At 39.3% G+C, this 17,524-nt stretch overlaps 1 protein-coding gene across 1 annotated transcript in view; it reads left to right on the forward strand.

Annotated features, from left to right (window-relative positions):
* Positions 1–599: 599 nt before the first annotated feature.
* fer1l6 (fer-1 like family member 6) overlaps positions 600–17,524 on the forward strand; it is a 35,288-nt gene continuing 18,363 nt past the window's right edge. Inside the window, 21 exon segments of the mRNA XM_059342274.1 lie at positions 600–634; positions 2,648–2,736; positions 4,994–5,034; positions 5,036–5,103; positions 6,458–6,512; positions 6,711–6,842; positions 6,933–6,995; positions 7,349–7,427; positions 7,509–7,665; positions 8,634–8,820; positions 10,069–10,170; positions 10,266–10,356; positions 11,036–11,153; positions 11,238–11,466; positions 12,530–12,638; positions 13,428–13,689; positions 15,262–15,382; positions 15,982–16,082; positions 16,327–16,429; positions 17,042–17,161; positions 17,269–17,421. Coding sequence (XP_059198257.1) covers positions 600–634; positions 2,648–2,736; positions 4,994–5,034; positions 5,036–5,103; positions 6,458–6,512; positions 6,711–6,842; positions 6,933–6,995; positions 7,349–7,427; positions 7,509–7,665; positions 8,634–8,820; positions 10,069–10,170; positions 10,266–10,356; positions 11,036–11,153; positions 11,238–11,466; positions 12,530–12,638; positions 13,428–13,689; positions 15,262–15,382; positions 15,982–16,082; positions 16,327–16,429; positions 17,042–17,161; positions 17,269–17,421 — 2,415 coding nt within the window.

The following is a 17,524-nucleotide window of genomic DNA, read 5'->3' on the forward strand; positions in this document are numbered from 1 at the left end:
TTGATAATGATTTTGGTTATTATCAAGAAAAATGGGAAAATGGCTAGATATCAGCTCTTAAATTAAACTCTTATCAGCTATTTTTCTTTTAATTTTGTAAATCTGTGACTTTTTTCTCATAGATTTGCCACTTTTTTCTCATAAATCCGCAACTTTTTTCTCATAAATCTGCAACTTTTTTCTCATAAATCTGCAACTTTTTTCCTCAGAAATCTGCCACTTTAATCTTGTAAATCTGCTACTTTTTTTCTCGTAGATGTGCCACTTTAATCTCATAAATTTTCTCAAATCTTTTCTCAAAATATTTCTCAAAATATTACCCCCTCCCCTGGGTCAGTATTTATTTATTTATTTTCATACTTGGCCATATACACCGTGGTAAAACTTGGAGGGAAGCAGAAAACTCTTCAGATCTAGATACTAAACCTCAAACCAACAAGCTGCAGAAAGTGAAACACACAAAGTCAAACAGGATCAGGTTGTTTTCTTTAGAGCGGCAGGTATTTATCCAAGTCAGATAGTTAATCTGTGAGGAGGTTTATTATAATAACAGTGAGTCAGTCTTCAGTCAGAGACAGAGAGGACGAGGACGAGGACGGATGGATTACTCAGAGAGTCCCAGGACTCGCCGCCGGTGAGACTTTAAACATTTTAGGTTTTTGCACATTTTGTTGCATTTAAAAGAGATTCTTCATGTTTGTTACATGTCTGAATCTCTGCAGGATTCATCTGCAGCTACAGAAAATATCCAGATTTTATTTAATCTTCAGACGAGAAACAAAGCACAAAAAGTTTATTTTTCATGCAAGTTTGAGTTTCATGGTGCACTGAAAAAAAAAGAAAAGTTGGGTGAACTCAAAATTTCAAGGCAACAAACTTCGATAAAATTTTAAGTTGGACAATTAAACTAAATATTTTAAGTTTTGTTTTTGAGTTTGCTCAACTCTGAATTTCTCTGGCACGATTGTAACGCCGCTATGAAATGTCAGCTAATGTTGTGACCACAATTTTGAGTTAGCATTGATACGCTAATGGCTACTCTTGTAGCTGTAACAAGCAGCGCCGCTAGCATCAGTTAGCCGCTAGCTTTCGCTAATGACCGAATTTCACCGCTTTCCCGCATTTCCCAACAAAGAAATAAGAGTTATCAGAACTATTGTCCCTTGTTGTGAACCCCAACTTAAAGATATAAGTAACAACAACTCACCAACTTGTTTTTGAGCAGACAACTGGCTTCCTTTGTTGTGCTAACTTACATTATTGCCCTAAATGTCAATAATTTATATTTCCAAGTTTTACCAAATTAAATCACTGTTTTAGGCCAAAAAATACAAGTTGGCTTTTTTGCAGTGTGAAAGCTGTTGTTATTTATGATTTAATTTATGTCTTTACTTTATTGCCTCCACTTCAGATTTCAGTTCAGGACATATTTTTTTTTTTTTCCGTCTATTTTTGGAAACTGAAGGTGCCAAAGTATTAATGCTGCTCTCAGATTAACGTCAATATTCATTAAAAATATTACATGAATGGTTGATATTCAGTTATTGTAGGAATATGGTAACAAAAAAATATTTAAATTTTACATAAAATGAAAAAAAATATACAATGCATTTTAAAGTATTTGACTGAATATTTAATACTGACATTTAAACATAATTCATAACAATGAAATAATTCACTCTGAAATTATCTGAATTTTGTTCAGATTATAAATTATCTGAAGGAGTAAACATACATTTCACTCACCTGACTTTCATGTAAAAAAAAACTTAAAATAAGAATATAAACATAGATTTTAACAATCTGAATGTTTCTTTTTATAACATAAACTGTCCGTTTATGGTAGTTTTTCAGGAACAATAATAATGTTTAATTATTCAAAAGTGTCAGAAACCAAAAAAATCCCAATAAACATGTTTATATTTCATTAATAACTCCAATACTGACTATTTCTATTAATATTTAGTTTATTAAGTTCTTTACTTCTCACAGATCAGGTTCAATGAGGAGAATTCGTTTTTCATTAAAAAAAAAAAGCAGGTTAAAAATATAAAGTAGTTTGACATTAGTTAAATATATATACGTATATAATATTAGCTAGTTTGAAAAAAAAATGTTAAATAACATTTTGAATTGTTGTCTTTTTATGGAGTGATATTGATAAATTATTACGACACACACATATGTGACATGAACCATTTTCATTTTATATGTTGATGATTAAATCAAGCAGAAGAAGTTTCATCCCCGAAAAATGACTTTAAAAATCTGATAAAAATAGTTCAAACTTTAAAATGGGTCAATATGAACCACAACATAACATGAACATGAAATATAATTCCTTTTATTTCAGTCTTTTCATCAGATTTATGTCAAGTGAGCCAGTTTCACCTGCAGCAGCCCTCAAATGGAAATCTACACAAAAGTGTAAAAACAACATATAATATAAATATGATTTAATAATGCAGAGAATAAAAGACATTCCATCATTAGATCCTTTTTTCCTGTAAACCCTCAAACATGTTCACATCTTCATCCAGATGTTCAGCTTCATCGTTTTACTTCAGTGCTCTTTATTTCCACATGAAGGTGATTTAATATTTTAAATAAAGAAGATTAAAGTTTCTGTTTGTTCTCTCCGGAGCAGGAAGGCCAAACTCATCTTCGGTCTGAAAGGGAAGAAGAAGAAGAAGAAAGTCAACACAGACCTGGTCCTGGAAAACAAGGGAGCTGTGGGTGAGGCCTGCAGAACACACACACACTCACACACACACACACACTCTCACACACACACACACACACACACGTGGCTTTAACAGGCAAAGAACTATATTTGGTAACTTTTCTTTCTTTTTTTCTCGTAGATTTGCCACTTTAATCTCGTAAACTTTTTTTCTCAAAATATTATTTTCGTATGTTGTTTTTTTACACATTCTGGCAGTATGTAATATCCTCCAATATTCTCTAGGGTTGAAATTTAGAATTTGCAAGTATTTCAATAAGTGTCCTATTAAGGGTTAAAGTGGTGAATCTAAAAAGTTGCTTTTTCCAACTTTTTTCTCGTAAATCTGCAACTTTTTCTGTGCAGATTTGCCACTTTAATCTAGTAAATTTGCAACTTTTTTCTCAAAATATTACCAGAAGTTACCAAATAAATGATAAATAAATGATAAATGCCTGATAAAGGGTTAAATATAAACAGGTACCAGTGTTTATTTGGCCTGTTTGCCAGAGAGGACCAGCCCACTTTATCATATCATATCCAATAATGAGTGTCGTAACGAGTCCAGAGGTCACAACGCTCCCAGATGGAAGGCAGGGAACCGGAGCAAGCTATCAACATTAATATTTACACTGCAACTTATGTTTCTTACCAAGATTTTTAAAAAAACCCTTAAAAAAAAGTGTTAGATAATCCATCTTGTTTTTAAAAAATAATTTCTTTTTTTAAGTGTTCAACATGCTTATTTCTAGATTTAACAATCTTAATTTGTCAAGTGAAATTAGTCTTTGAAATGAGTCTTTTTTTGGTCAATTTGTGTCTTTTTGGTCATTTTGGGTGTGTTTTTTTTGTCATTTCCAGTCTTTTTTTGGTCAATTTGTGTCCTTTCTTGGTCATTTAGTGTTCTAATTGGTCCTCTTGTGTCTTTATGTGTCCTTTCTTGATCATTCTGTGTCTTTTTTTGGTAATTTTGTGTCTTTTTTTTGGTCAATTTACATGTTTTTTTGGTCATTTTGAGTGTTTTTTAATTTGTACCCATCTTTATTCTGAAGGAGTGGACTGCTCTTCAGTTAAAGTGTTTGCTGTGCTGTGAAAACTTGAGTTGTTTCAGCTCAGATCAGCTGATCCAGTCAGTGAAAATACTAAAGTCAACAACGAGTCCTGTTGTCACAAGTTGTGACAGTGTGTAAAGAGTTAATAAAAACAGAATGCATCAAAGTCAGAATGAGTTTATTTAACCTTCCTCTTGTGTTCAGGTCAGCACCGGCCTGTTAGGTTTTAAATGCATAAAGCTAGTAAGATTAAAGGCGATACCTGATTTATAATGGAAAGCGGAAAAGTTCCAAAATGGAAAAAGACAAGTTAGATATAATATTCCTGCAAGAGACCCATTTAACCAATTCCGAGCATGCTAAACTTAAAAGGCAGTCTTTTTTGGTCATTTTTTGTCTTTATTGGCATTTTGTGTCTTTTTTATGTGTCTTTTGTGCCTTTTTTGGTTTTACATGATTTTTTTTGTAATTTTGTGTCTTTTTTCATTTGTACCTATCCCAGTCTCAGAGCTGCAGGGCAACTTGATAGTCTGACTGATTGAAACAGTCCGACATGTTTTTGTTGTTTGTCTGAACTGCACATAGATGTTACATACCTTTTTAAGATTTCCACTCTGGAGGCTGGTCTCATTTTCTTTTATTTTTTTTACGTTAAGCACATCTGATAAAATATTTTGTCGTTTCCACCAGAGAGTGTTGTCATGGAAACATGCTCTTATCTGCTTTCATCTATAGTTCACCCTGATGATGATGATGATGATGGCGTCTTTTCTTCATTGTGTACGTCTCAAATCCACTGTGGGTTTACATTCTCTGATGAAAGCTGCTCTGTGCAGTCTGACATGTTTGTTGTCGTTTTGCCTGGACTGTCTTATTTTGGTCCTTTTGTGTCTTTTTGTGTCATTTTTTGTCATTTTTAAATGCTGCTACATGCAGATTCATCCAGCCCCGTTCACTCGTCACTTTCCTCGATTTTCAATCCAATACATAAATGCAGCAAATACAGATTTATCACTTCATGGGACTATTTCACACGTCATAACAGTCACATGATCACACAGCAGCTCACAGGACACTGAGTTAGACTGACAGGAACTTTCTGAAACGCTTTCTCAAAGTTCCTTCTCAAAGTTGCTCTTCACTCCTGCTCTTTTACGAACCAACACTTCCTCTGTGTGTGTGTGTGTGTGTGTGTGTGTGTGTGTGTTTGTGTGTGTAGACAGCGATGCGGAGGCGTCCTCTGAAGCGAGGGAGGAGGGAGGACCCCTGTGAGGAGCAGCCGAGCAGCTCAGCAGCCGTCAGAACCAGAATCAGACCCAACACCAGGAGGTGAAACCCTCCCAGCAGCAGTTCTCCTTTATGATCATATCTCTTTATATGCAGATGATGCTCTGCTGGTTTTTAGGAAACATTTGACCACTCATCCCTTTGCTTGCAGATTATTCTAAATGCATGTGTAATATTACTGAATACGTTCCATTTATTTGCTTGTTTTGTGTCTATTTGTGTATGTTTTCTTAATTTCTCGTGCTTTGAGCTCTCAGTCTTTGTAGTTCTGCCTGTTTTAGTGGAGCGGATCAGCTCCTATATGGAAGGTTTTGTGCCTTTTAATGACTAAAGCATGAAACTTTCTCCTGGTTTCTATAGACCATGAAGTTTATTTTCAGACGTGGAGGCATTTCAGATCTGACGGTCATAAAATTCCATGTAACAAGTCCACGTTTCTACCTTTATACCTGAAAAAAATACCCATATACTTGTAGGGTAGAGAGCCCTGCTTACCAAATTGAGGCTTTAACCCTTTATCAGACGAAGAACTATATTTGGTAACTTCAGGTAATATTTCAAGAAAAAAGTTGCAAATTAACTAGATTAAAGTGGCAAATCTACAAGAAAAAAAATTGCAGATTTAAGAGATTTAAAATGGGAAAAAAAGCAAGTTTTTTCTCCCAGATTCACCACTTTAAATCTCATAAATCTGCACATTTATTTCTCGTAGATTTGCCACTTTAATCTTGTAAACTTTTTTTCTCAACATATTATTTTCATATGTGTTTTTTTTTTTTTACACATTCTGGCAGTATGTAATATCCTCCAATATTCTCTAGGGTTGAAATTTGGAATTTGCAAGTATTTCAATGAGTGTCCTATTAAGGGTTAAAGTGGTGAATCTGGGAGAAAAAAGTTGCTTTTTTCCCAGTTTTTTCTCATAAATCATAAAAACTCATAAATCTTTTTTCACACAGATTTTGCCACTTTAAATCTGCAACTTTTTTTTCTAGTAAATTTGCAACTTTTTTTCTAGTAAATTTGCAACTTCTTTCTCGAAATATTACCTGAAGTTACCAAATATAGTTCTTTGCCTGATAAAGGGTTAAAATAAATTTTGTTACAGGACTATGGCTGAGGCAGCAAAAGTATCTTTATTAGGACAAAGTTGTGACAAAAATGGTGTGTTTTCTACAGTTTAAAAGTTTACTATTGCTTAATTTACAGTAATTAAAAGCCTCTACTACGGTGATATTCAATTATTTTTTTATGCCCTATTTCTGATGCAATTTGACCGTATTTTACTGTAAAACTCATTTTAGGGTGTAGTTTATTGTGTTTACGGTGTATATTTCTGTAATACTTGAATCAATAATCAGCCTGAGACTTTGACCTGTTGCTGAACCTTCCACAGAGCCAAACTGAAAACTCTGATCCAGAGGAGTGAAGGGAAACCTCAGAGCTTCCAGGTGACACACAGCACACAGCTATCAACATTCAAATGTTTTATTATTATTATTTCACATTCACAGTTCAGATCTCTGCCAGACAGTGGCGGTTCTAGACCAGTGTTCCTGTGGGAGCCAAGCAGGGGGCCAGTGTTTAATCAGATCAAATCCTGACATACAGCTCGTCAGCTGTTTTTTAACTCTTTGTTCTTCCTGCAGATTTCCATTAACATCACGGAGGCGCGGCAGCTGGTGGGCGAGAACATCGACCCCAGCGTGGTGATCGAGATCGGAGATGAGAAGAAACAGACTTCAGTCAAAGAGGGAACCAACGCTCCTTTTTACAACGAGGTGAGGATGAATCAATATTCAGATTCAGGTTATACTGGAGAGAGACTTTATTAACGTGATCGTCCTCTTCTCTTGTTTCTACCGTAACAGTACTTCGTGTTCGACTTCTTCGCCCACAAAGAGGTTTTCTTCGACAAAGTCATCAAGCTGACGGTGAGTAACTAACAAATAAAGTTCCTGGTAAGTTTAGTCCTGGAACTATTTCCAAGGAACTCAAAGGTTCCTTCAGTCCGTTCTCTGTGTTCCTAAAGACCTATGAAGTCCATACCAGGGAAGTTTGTCTAATAAAGTATACGGGGTTCTTACGGTCATGAAAAACCTGGAAAAGTTATGGAAGTTGAAAATGCAATTTCTAGGTCCTTGAAAAGTTATTGAAAAATAAAATCCTCTGTAAGGTTTTGGAAAAGTCATTGAAATATTGCTGGATCATATTTAGAATGTGTAAAATAGGCCTATTAAAAATATTTTTTAAATTTGTCTGTCTGTCTGTCTGTCTGTCGCTGCAGGTAATGCACTCCAAGATGTTGAGGAGTTTCTGTGTGGGCTCCTTTAAGCTGGACGTGTGGACGGTCTACAAACAGCCGGGTACTGCAGCTCCTCTGATCCTGATCCTGGTCCGGTCTCTGAGCTGAACTCTGATGTTTAACCTCCTGTCTGCTCCCTCAGGTCACCAGTTCATCAACAAGTGGGCGATGCTGACCAACCCCGGGGCCATCAGCACCGGGGTCAAAGGTTACGTCAAGTGTGACATCAGCGTGTCAGCGAAGGGAGATGCCATGCAGCCGGGACAGAAAGCCAGCGATGCTGAGGAGCAGATAGACAAGTATAACACACATGAATAGATAGATCTTCATGCATGTACTCTGACTCCATCAATGTTGTCTTTTCGCGGCAAAAACAAGCAATTCTAGTGGACGGATCAACCCAAAAAGTTCCCACTTAAGCCCTACAAGAAGATTACACCCTCAGTTTTAAATGCCCCACAGTCATTTTAAAGTCATCTCATTTTTGTCTCGTTGAACTAGTTGCACTCTTATCTGCCATCAGAGGAGGTCTTCAGGATTTTTCAATCCTGTTTTCCCATGTTTTTGTGCCTAAAGGACTAATGTACAAAAGCCCTCTTCCCTAAAGTAAAATGCTATTTCAAGTTTTCTTTAAGGACTTTTTCTCCCTAATTTTACTTTATTGAGTGTGCTTGAAAAAGTGCTTGAAAAAGCACACTAACTACTATTCACCGGGCTTATGTCTTTTTATTCTTCTGTTTCTTCCGTGTTGTTTTTTGGTCGACTACTCCTCCCAGAGTTTTGGTCGCACATACACAAAAAAAGGTATCAAATGGACCGGCTCAGCCATGACAAGTGTGCTATGACGGTTTTCAAATTATTCGGCAAAAACACGCCAAAAAATCCCCCCAATGTTACCCTATGGAGAGGGCAGAGTGATGACATCATCACTCAGAGTGGAGAGGGAGAGAAAAAATGGTCAAATTGTCATTTTGAAAACAGTTCAAATTGTAATCTAATAATGTATGGGTGAAAGTCACAAAATTTCTTTAGAAATTTTCTAGTTAATACATAATGATTGCATCTCTATATATGCAGATGACACTACTGTTTTGTTTTTTTAAAAGAAAACCTATGTTTGAGCTTGTTCCACCTTCAAATCAGCATGAACACATCTTATAACTTGATGGATTTATCTTTCTGTCTGTTTGTTTAGAGTCTTTATGAATTAGTTTCTGCAGGGTTTAAATGTATTTTCATTTTCCTCGGACGTCCCTTTCTCTCTCAGGAACCTGCTGATCCCAGAGGGGTTCCCCTCGGAGCGCCCCTGGGCCCGTTTCAGTGTGAAGGTGTACCGAGCTGAAGGTCTTCCCCGGAACAACTCCAGCATCATGGCCAACGTCACCAAGGCCTTCATCGGAGACAACACGGCGCTCATCGACCCGTACGTGGTGGTCGGCTTCTTCAAACAAGTGGTGGGTTCAGAACCAGCTGCCAGCTTTTGGGGCAAAAAGCCTCAAAGTTGACAAGGGTTTCAGATGCTGAAGTCTCATCATTGACTCATCAACATACTTTAACCTTTTAGACCTTTTTGGCGGTTGTGGGCAGTGGATGTTTAGGGGGATGTTTAGCAGGTCACCAATAAATGCCACATAGAAGTGGTGAACATCATCTGAAAGCTGTGAAGCTGAAGATTAATTTGAGATGAGAAGTTGCTCAGCACTGTGTGTTAAGTAGTTCTGGTCAGAAATATCTAATTAAAATGACTTAATGAATGAATTATATATTTATTAAAACCTATTATGGTGTATAAAGGGTCACGCTTTCTAAAGTCCAGTCCATGTTGAACTATGTCCCAAAAGTTGTTTTGCTACACGCATTTGGTGCTCAATAATGCAATTTTATTCATACAGAGAATGTATAAAAATATTCAGAAAAACCCTCCATCAATATATAAAGAAAAACATATATTATATATTGGAACAACATAGAAGAATCCATGCTGAGATTTGGGTTCAAAAACTTTGGTCATTTTGGAGATTTCGGTATTTTCAGTGACTGGATGATGAACACTTCTGTTCTACAAAATGCTGAGAAACCCCATTATTGTCAATAAACCTAGGAAAGCTGCACATCCTCTGAATGGTGGGTCTCTAGGTCTCTAGTTTGTGGTTGTAAAGTTTCACGAGGCTGTGATTATCCTAGAGGTCACTGAAGCTCATGTTATACATTACATTACATTACATGTCATTTAGCAGACGCTTTTGTCCAAAGCGACTTACAATAAGTGCATTCAACCTGATGGAACTAGACATAGACCATAGGAATCAAGTAAGTGAGACTTACACTGAGGTCGAGACTCAAGAAATGCCCTCACTGCAGTGAACTGGCTACTACTGATGAGTAACATCATCCCACGTGAAGAAAACTGGGCTCATTGAATCCACAAGAGTCTCAGCTTTCCACTGATACCCAGTTTATGACATTCAAAGCCTGTTTAGGGACCTCAGTATGCACAAATATACACATACAGTAGGCGGAAATGGCACATTTGTACTCTATGAGAAAAACTATGTGGTTTGCCTTAAACTGCATGTTATCAGCAGAAAAAGGTTGAGAAAAGCTCAAGAAATGTGTTGATGCTGTGCTCCTAAACCGTCTAAATGTTCCCATGTTTCATGTAACTCTCAGTCCTCTTCTGACCCCCTCACCTCGTCCCTCAGGGTCGGACCTCCACTCAGAAGTCCACAGCGGACCCGGTGTGGAACGAGCAGATCGTCTTCATCGAGATGTTTCCTCCTCTGTGTCAGAGAATCAAGATCCAGGTCTGAACCAAGTCCTGCAGACTTTAATCTTCAAAGGTTCTGTGTGCAACTTCAACATTCATTCAACATTCACCACACAAACTATTCACTGACAGGTCTGGGACGAGGGCAGCATGAGCGACGTCGCCATAGGAACGCATTACTTTGACCTGAGACGCATCTCCAACGAACAGGACGGAGACAGAGGTGAGGAGGGAGGGAGAGAGAGGGAGAGGGGAAAGGAGGGAGAGGGAAGGAGGGAGGAGGAGAGGGAGGGAGGAGGAGATGAGGAGGAGAGGGAGGAGGAGAGAGGGAGAGGAAGGAGGAGAGAGGGAGAGGGAGGAGTTGGAGAAGGAGGGAGAGAGGAGAGGGAGAGAGGGAAGGAGAGAGGAGAGGGAGAGAGGGAAGGAGGGAAGAGAGGGAAGGAGGGAGGAGAGGGAGAAAGGAGAGAGGGAAGGAGAGGGAGAGAGGGAAGAAGGGAGGAGAGGGAGAGAGAGAAGGAGAGAGGGAAGGAGGGAGGAGAGGGAGAAAGGAGAGAGGGAAGGAGAGAGGAGAGGGAGAGAGGAGAGGGAGAGAGGAGAGGGAGGGAGAGAGGGAAGGAGGGAGGAGAGGGAAGGAGGGAGAGGGAGGAGTTGGAGAAGGAGGAAGAGAAGAGAGGGAAGGAGAGAGGAGAGGGAGAGAGGAGAGGGAGAGAGGAGAGGGAGGGAGGGAGGGAGGGAGAGAGGGAAGGAGGGAGGAGAGGGAAGGAAGGAGAGGGAGGAGTTGGAGAAGGAGGAAGAGAAGAGAGGGAAGGAGAGAGAGGGAGTAAGAGTTTAGGGAAAGGATGAAAGTGAGGACAGACAGGAATCATAATAGTTTCCTTGACTCTCTCCTTGTTTCCTTGCAGGGTTCCTGCCGACCTTCGGCCCCGCGTGGATCAACCTCTACGGCTCGGCCAGGAACTATTCCATCGGAGACGACACGGTGGAGCTGAACGAGGGCATCGGGGAGGGCGTGTCCTACAGGTCAGAGTCCGTCAATTAGAACAAAAATAAAGACATTAATATCAAAAACAACAATCCACCAACAACAAAGTGTGCTGTCTGCAGGGGGCGGGTCTACCTGGAGCTCACTGTGGAGATCCTGTCAGGAGGGACGGGCTCCGAGTCCAAACTGTCCCGCATGGTGAAGCCGCTGAAGGACGCTAAAGCAGGAAAAGGAGGAGGGAAGGACGGGAAGACTCCTGCAGGAGGAGCAGGAGGAGCAGCAGCAGGAGGAGCTGCTGAGGACGACAAAGGGAAAGCTGCAGAGGTGCTGCCGGTCGAGTCTCCTCCTGCCGTGAGTCAAACATCACACATTTAATTTAACATTTAATAACACTGCTTATTAACAGGGATGCATCTAGATACACAGGTTACCATACGATTCAGAAATGATATTCTTTTATTACAGACTGATTCGATTCAAATCAATACAGTGTAAGAACGGTACAATTTGATTTGGATCTACGGTTAATATTTGTTGCAGATATTTTAAAGTGTGTCACTCACAAGTTTCATATTTTCACAACCGATCCATGACTCTACAACCATTGCTGTAAAAGGCTTGAATATTCATGCAAAACCAGAGTGCAGTAGCTACATTTTTGGGGTCAAAGGTCAAATAAATCGTCATGATTTTTTAGCATAAAAAATACATCATCAATACATGTAGAAATAAGTGTCATATCACTAACCTACCTATAACCAATTACACTGGCCAGTTAAGAAACATTAAAAATCTTTAAAGCAGTTTTTCTCAGTTTTACTCTTTGCGTAGTTACTGCAGTTATGCTTTGTAGGGCAGTGTAGTAAACAGGTTATTTTGATGTACATGCCGTTTTTGCAAATGTGTACAATGTGTATTTTATTTTCGTTTAGTTTATAGTTTATAAAAATTACACAAAAAAAAAATCCAGTAGTTTGAAAGGATTTTATGCAACTTTTTTCCATTAACACTCTTGAGGGATACAGCTGTGGTATTTTTGTTTTGTTTTTAAAGAAAAATATGTGTTAAAAAATGTGTTTGCACTTTGCTTCAATTTATTTCATTAGTATGGACACAAGTCCATATATATTATTAAAATATGGGATGTGGGAGAGAGGAAGGGAGAGAAGGAGGAGGAGAGTGATGAAGGGAGAGAGAGAGGGAGGAGAGGGATGGAGGGAGAGAAGAGAGAGAGAGGGAGGAGGAGAGAGGGAGGAGGAGAGAGAGGAGAGGGAGGAGAAGATGTACAGCGTATGAAAATGCTCCTAACTGGCCCTTCAGCATGTAAAGATGTAGAGATCTTCTCTGGCGACTTGCTGAAATGCTGAAATGTTTCTTCCTGATTGCAACAACAAAATAAAACATTTCTGTGCAGCTGAACACAGACAACATGGAGAACTTCCTGCTGTTCGGAGCGCTGCTGGAGGCCACGATGATCGACAGGAAGATCGGAGACAAGCCCATCAGCTTCGAGTTCTCCCTGGGTCAGTCCTCGGCCCACTGCTGCTTCATTTAACCATATAATGCTGAATGTATCATATTTGATGCACAAGTTTTAGTATCCAATCAGATGCATGCAGTACCTGGATAATCCACTAGGGATCAGTGATTAATCCTCTGGGGCCGGTAGTGATCAGACAGGATTATCCTGGTCGGATAGGATTAAATCTAGATCTGATCTGAAAACTGGGTATTTCAAAGAAGGATCCAGATAATCCTGATCCTGAAGATCAGGATTCCACTCCGGTAATCCAATCCTCCCTTGAATCCAGATAAAAGGCTGGATTTGGGTATTTCAAAACTTAAGGCAGATATCTGGATCAACTTGATACCAAAATTTCAGGATCATTCTGATCCACCTCAGAGGATTTCACTTAGATGGACAAAGTCTCAGCTCCACTTCTCCTAGATGTTTTTACTCAAGATGTTCATTACACTTAATCAAGTGTTAGTATTTTTTACAATTTCAAGCAGTTTCAATCACTTTATTCAGAATCCAATAACTTAAACATTGAGTGTATCAATACAATTAAAGCGTTTCCAAGGATTTCCAGCACTCAGGGACCCAGTTCTCTGAAAGTAGAAGGAAGAGAAGGTGTATGAGTATGAGGAAGATAAGACAGAAAGAAAAGATGATGTTCTTTCTTTGTGAGGATACTAATGGGAAGAATGATAGCAGCAAAGACAATAACAATAATTACATAGAAATAAAGTTTGATTGATTGATTGATATGTATTCACGTGCTGCTATAAGAAACTTTCTTCTGTTCCAGGAATCTTCGGGAACACGCTGGAGTCGGCGGGTCAGCCGAGCGTCCCCGCCCCGAGTCCCGCCGTTCCCCGGAGGAGACGCGTGCTGGACGTCCCCGACGCCTCCGAGATGTTCAGCACGTCTCCTCGCAGCTCCCCCCCCGCCTCCCCCGCCTCCCCCACCTCCCCCCTCCTGGTCCGAGAGCTCCGACCTGCTCAGGAGGCCCCGCCCCCCTCCAGGTCGGCCACGCCCCCACAGAGGCCGCTCATCGTCGACGGCAACAAGTTGAGTCGCTCAGTTGTTATGATTGAAATGCTCAGACTTCAGGTTACAGCGCCCCCTACAGTCAGTATGATCAATAGACTACAGGGCTGGAAGTCAGAGACACAACTTAAAAAAAACACACACACACTCACACACACCATGCTAAAATGTAATATTTATAAATTCCACAGACATTATTGTAATTACACAGTTCAACACTTTAAATCCTGACAGAGTTTAACGTTAACTTGGCGTAATGGTAAGTTTAGTCATCATGACATTTCATAATGTTAGCTAACTAAACCGGGGAAGCTAAAATCATGTTAATAAAAAGATTTAACCCCAAAAAGTTATAGGTCATATTAAGTCATATAAGTCATATTTTTAGTGTTTTTTTTTAAGTTGACATGTCTGCCATCTAGTGGCCATTAAAGGGTTTTTACATTTTAAATCTGACACTACTAAAAAAAAACTAAAAATGCATTAAAATCGTATCCAAGCTGTGATAAAAACAAATGTCCCAGCCTAAAATTATTAATTCTATGGAAAATAACAAAATTTATGTGCTTTTTCTTTGAAAAACAGTGACATCATGTAACCAAACTGGCAAACTGGTAGTTTTGAGCAGGACGGAAGTTGTTTTAGGGGTTTATGCAGAAAAAAGAAGAAAAAAATAATAATTGGTAAAGTTTTTATAGTGTTTTTTTGGAAGTGGACATTTTCTGACAAACTCACACACATGCTCACACACACCATGCTGAAATGTAATATTTATAAATTCCACAGACATTATTGAAATTACACAGTTCAACACTTTAAATCGTGACAGAGTTTAGCATTAACTTGGCGTAATGGGAAGTTTAGTCATCATGACTTTGCATAATGTTAGCTAACTAAACCGGGGAAGCTAAAATCATGTTAATAAAAAGATTTAACCCAAAAAAGTTGAAAAAAAAAATATATAGGTCATATTTTTTGTGTTTTTTTGAAGTGGACATGTCTGCCATCTAGTGGCCATTAAAGGGTTTTTACATTTTAACTCTGACACTACTAAAAAAAAAAACTAAAAATGCATTAAAATCTGTTTTTTTTTGCTAATCTTTGACGTATCCAAGCTGTGATAAAAAAAAAAATGTACCAGTCTAAAATTATTACAAAATTGATGTGCTTTTTCTTTGAAAAACAGTGACATCATGTAACCAAACTGGCAAACTGGTAGTTTTGAGCAGGACGGAAGTCGTTTCAGAGGTTTATGCAGAAAAAAGTAGAAAAAAATAATAAGTGGTAAAGTTTTTATAGTGTTTTTTTGGAAGTGGACATTTTCTGACACACTCACACACACTATGCTGAAATGTAATATTTATAAATTGTACAGTAAATATTCAAGTGCATTTTAAAATAATGTAATTGGCACCCAGACCTGAAACGCTCATTATCTGTTTTTTCATTTTGGTTTTGGAAACAAATATTGAGAAATCAAGTCATTTTGTTGTTTTTTGATTTTTGGTTTAAAAACGAATAAAATAAAGTAATTATACTTTAGTACCCTGACCCCTTACCGTGTGTGTGTGTGTGTGTGTGTGTGTGTGTAGGTTCTACATGTATCTTCCTCTGGAGAAACAGAAGCCGTGCATCAACGTGATAAGTCAGTGGGAGAACAGAACATACCGACTGTACAACTCCAACATGCTGGAGAACATCGCTGTTCTGTTTGTAGGTACACACAGACACACACACACACACACACACACGCTCGCTCAGACACACACACACACACACACACACACACGCTCAGACACACACACACACACACACACACATCAGTGTGTGAGAAAATCAAAGGTTAGTGAAGTTAGTTGCACATAAGACTGACTGTCTGTATAAAGCAAGATTACATACAAGTTTGAATGATGTAGCTGCATGAATATCACAACAAATATACTTTAAAAACATATATAAACCAAACACATATAAACCAAATCAATAATTACAGTTCAAATCCTTTGTACTTAAAAGTATCCTGTAGGTGTCGTAAACACCAAGCATTCTGGGAGAGAAGTTCCTTATCAAAGATCCAATATGGAGGTGAAATGCCTTTTTGTGAGTTGAATCAGAATGCTGTTGCATTTTAGTAACATCAGTTAAAGTCCACAAATGAACCCAAGATTCACCTGTGGTTCGATCACAACACACACACACACACACACACACACAGAGTAAGTGTGCTCTTGCATCATTGTGGGAGTTTCATAACTTTTAATGAAGGACTTGAGAAGCTCGTGAAACCTCTTTTCCTGACTCTGGTCCTGCAGGAGGAGGGCGTGGCCGCTGCAGCAGAGCTCCACAAGAAGTCGGATCCATCAGCAGCCCAGCTGCTGAAAACCGTCCTGGGAGAGTTATGTATTGACGCCAGGTAGCCACTGATCTGATCACAACTGATGATCAGAGGACGCTGTTTGTCTGTAAAAGCTTTATAGAAACAGAGATGAAGACAAACAATCAGCATAACTAAAACTGTAACTTTATGCATTTTTTTAATAGAAAAGTGTTTCACAAGTCTTGTGATGAAACAGAGTTCTGAGTGATTGTGACTCTGTATCTCAGTGTTCCTGCTGCAGACTGACCGTAAACCTGCAGCTGTCTGTGTGTTTCTGCAGGAGTTTCATCTCAGAGGCGGAGGCCAAGCTGAAGGCGGAGCTTAAGTCCAGCTTCCTGACTCAGCTGGACAAGAAACGCCTCACCATGTGTAAACAGGAACTGGTGGGAAAATCTGACACACACACACACACACACACTGAGAATACTTATTGAGTGCGTTTGTAAGAGCACACTATAACAACTTCCATGTTGTTTTTGGTCGACTACTCCTCCCAGAGGTTGCACAAACACTAAAAATGTATCAAATCCACCGGCTCGGCCATGACAAGTGTGCTATGACTTTTCTAAGGGTTTCAGCAAACGGCTTTCAAATTATTTGGCAAAAACACACCAAAAAATCTCCCCAATGTTACCCTATGGAGAGGCTAGAGTGGATGACATCATAGCTAGAGTGCAGAGGGATAGAAAAATTTGTCAAAAAATAAATTTGGAAACTGTGCTCAAGGCTGCAGATGCCACTCTACAGAAATAATTTATACATAGAAACGTAGGAAAATTCGTCTTCTCACTCACAATCCTCTGGTAAAGCTGTCAGAGTTCTAGTTTGGGCGTAGGACGCACAGATGATCCACCAACACCATCCACAGCCTCATAGACCAGGAGGAAAATTTCTGGAGGAAAGCAGAGTTACCACTTTATTCTGATTGCTCTAAAAAGACAATTTATTAATTTGTCTGTTTGTGTGTGCGGTGTGTGTGTGTGTGTGTGTTTCAGGAGAGTATGATCGGAGAAGCTCAGTCTTTGGGAGAGAGGAAGAGAAAAGCTGGTGGAGTGAAAGAAATGCTGAAGGAGGCGACCAAACTCACACACAAACTACGCTTCCTGGTGGTGGAGGTACGAGTGTGTGTGTGTGTGTGTGTGTGTGTTTCATGTACACTCTGATAACTTGTTTATGAGACGTTGATGTTGTTTATTCATGAACCTCGTCCGTCCCTCTGCAGCCGCAGCACACGGTGCCCGACGTCTTCATCTGGTTGTTGAGCAACAACAAGCGAGTGGCGTACGCTCGGCTCCGCGCCCGCGACCTGCTGTTCTCCAGCAGCCAGGAGGCCCGAGGGGTCAAATGTGGCAAGGTCCTCACACTGTTCCTCAAGGTAGACACACACACACAAACCTATGGGGGGAGTTATGCCAGCAAACTATACTAAGACAGCTCCGATGGGGCCTAGGGTTCATCTATAACAGGTATTCAACTAA

This window comes from Centropristis striata, chromosome 10 (genome assembly GCF_030273125.1).
Source record: "Centropristis striata isolate RG_2023a ecotype Rhode Island chromosome 10, C.striata_1.0, whole genome shotgun sequence".
Taxonomy (NCBI): Eukaryota; Metazoa; Chordata; class Actinopteri; order Perciformes; family Serranidae; genus Centropristis; species Centropristis striata.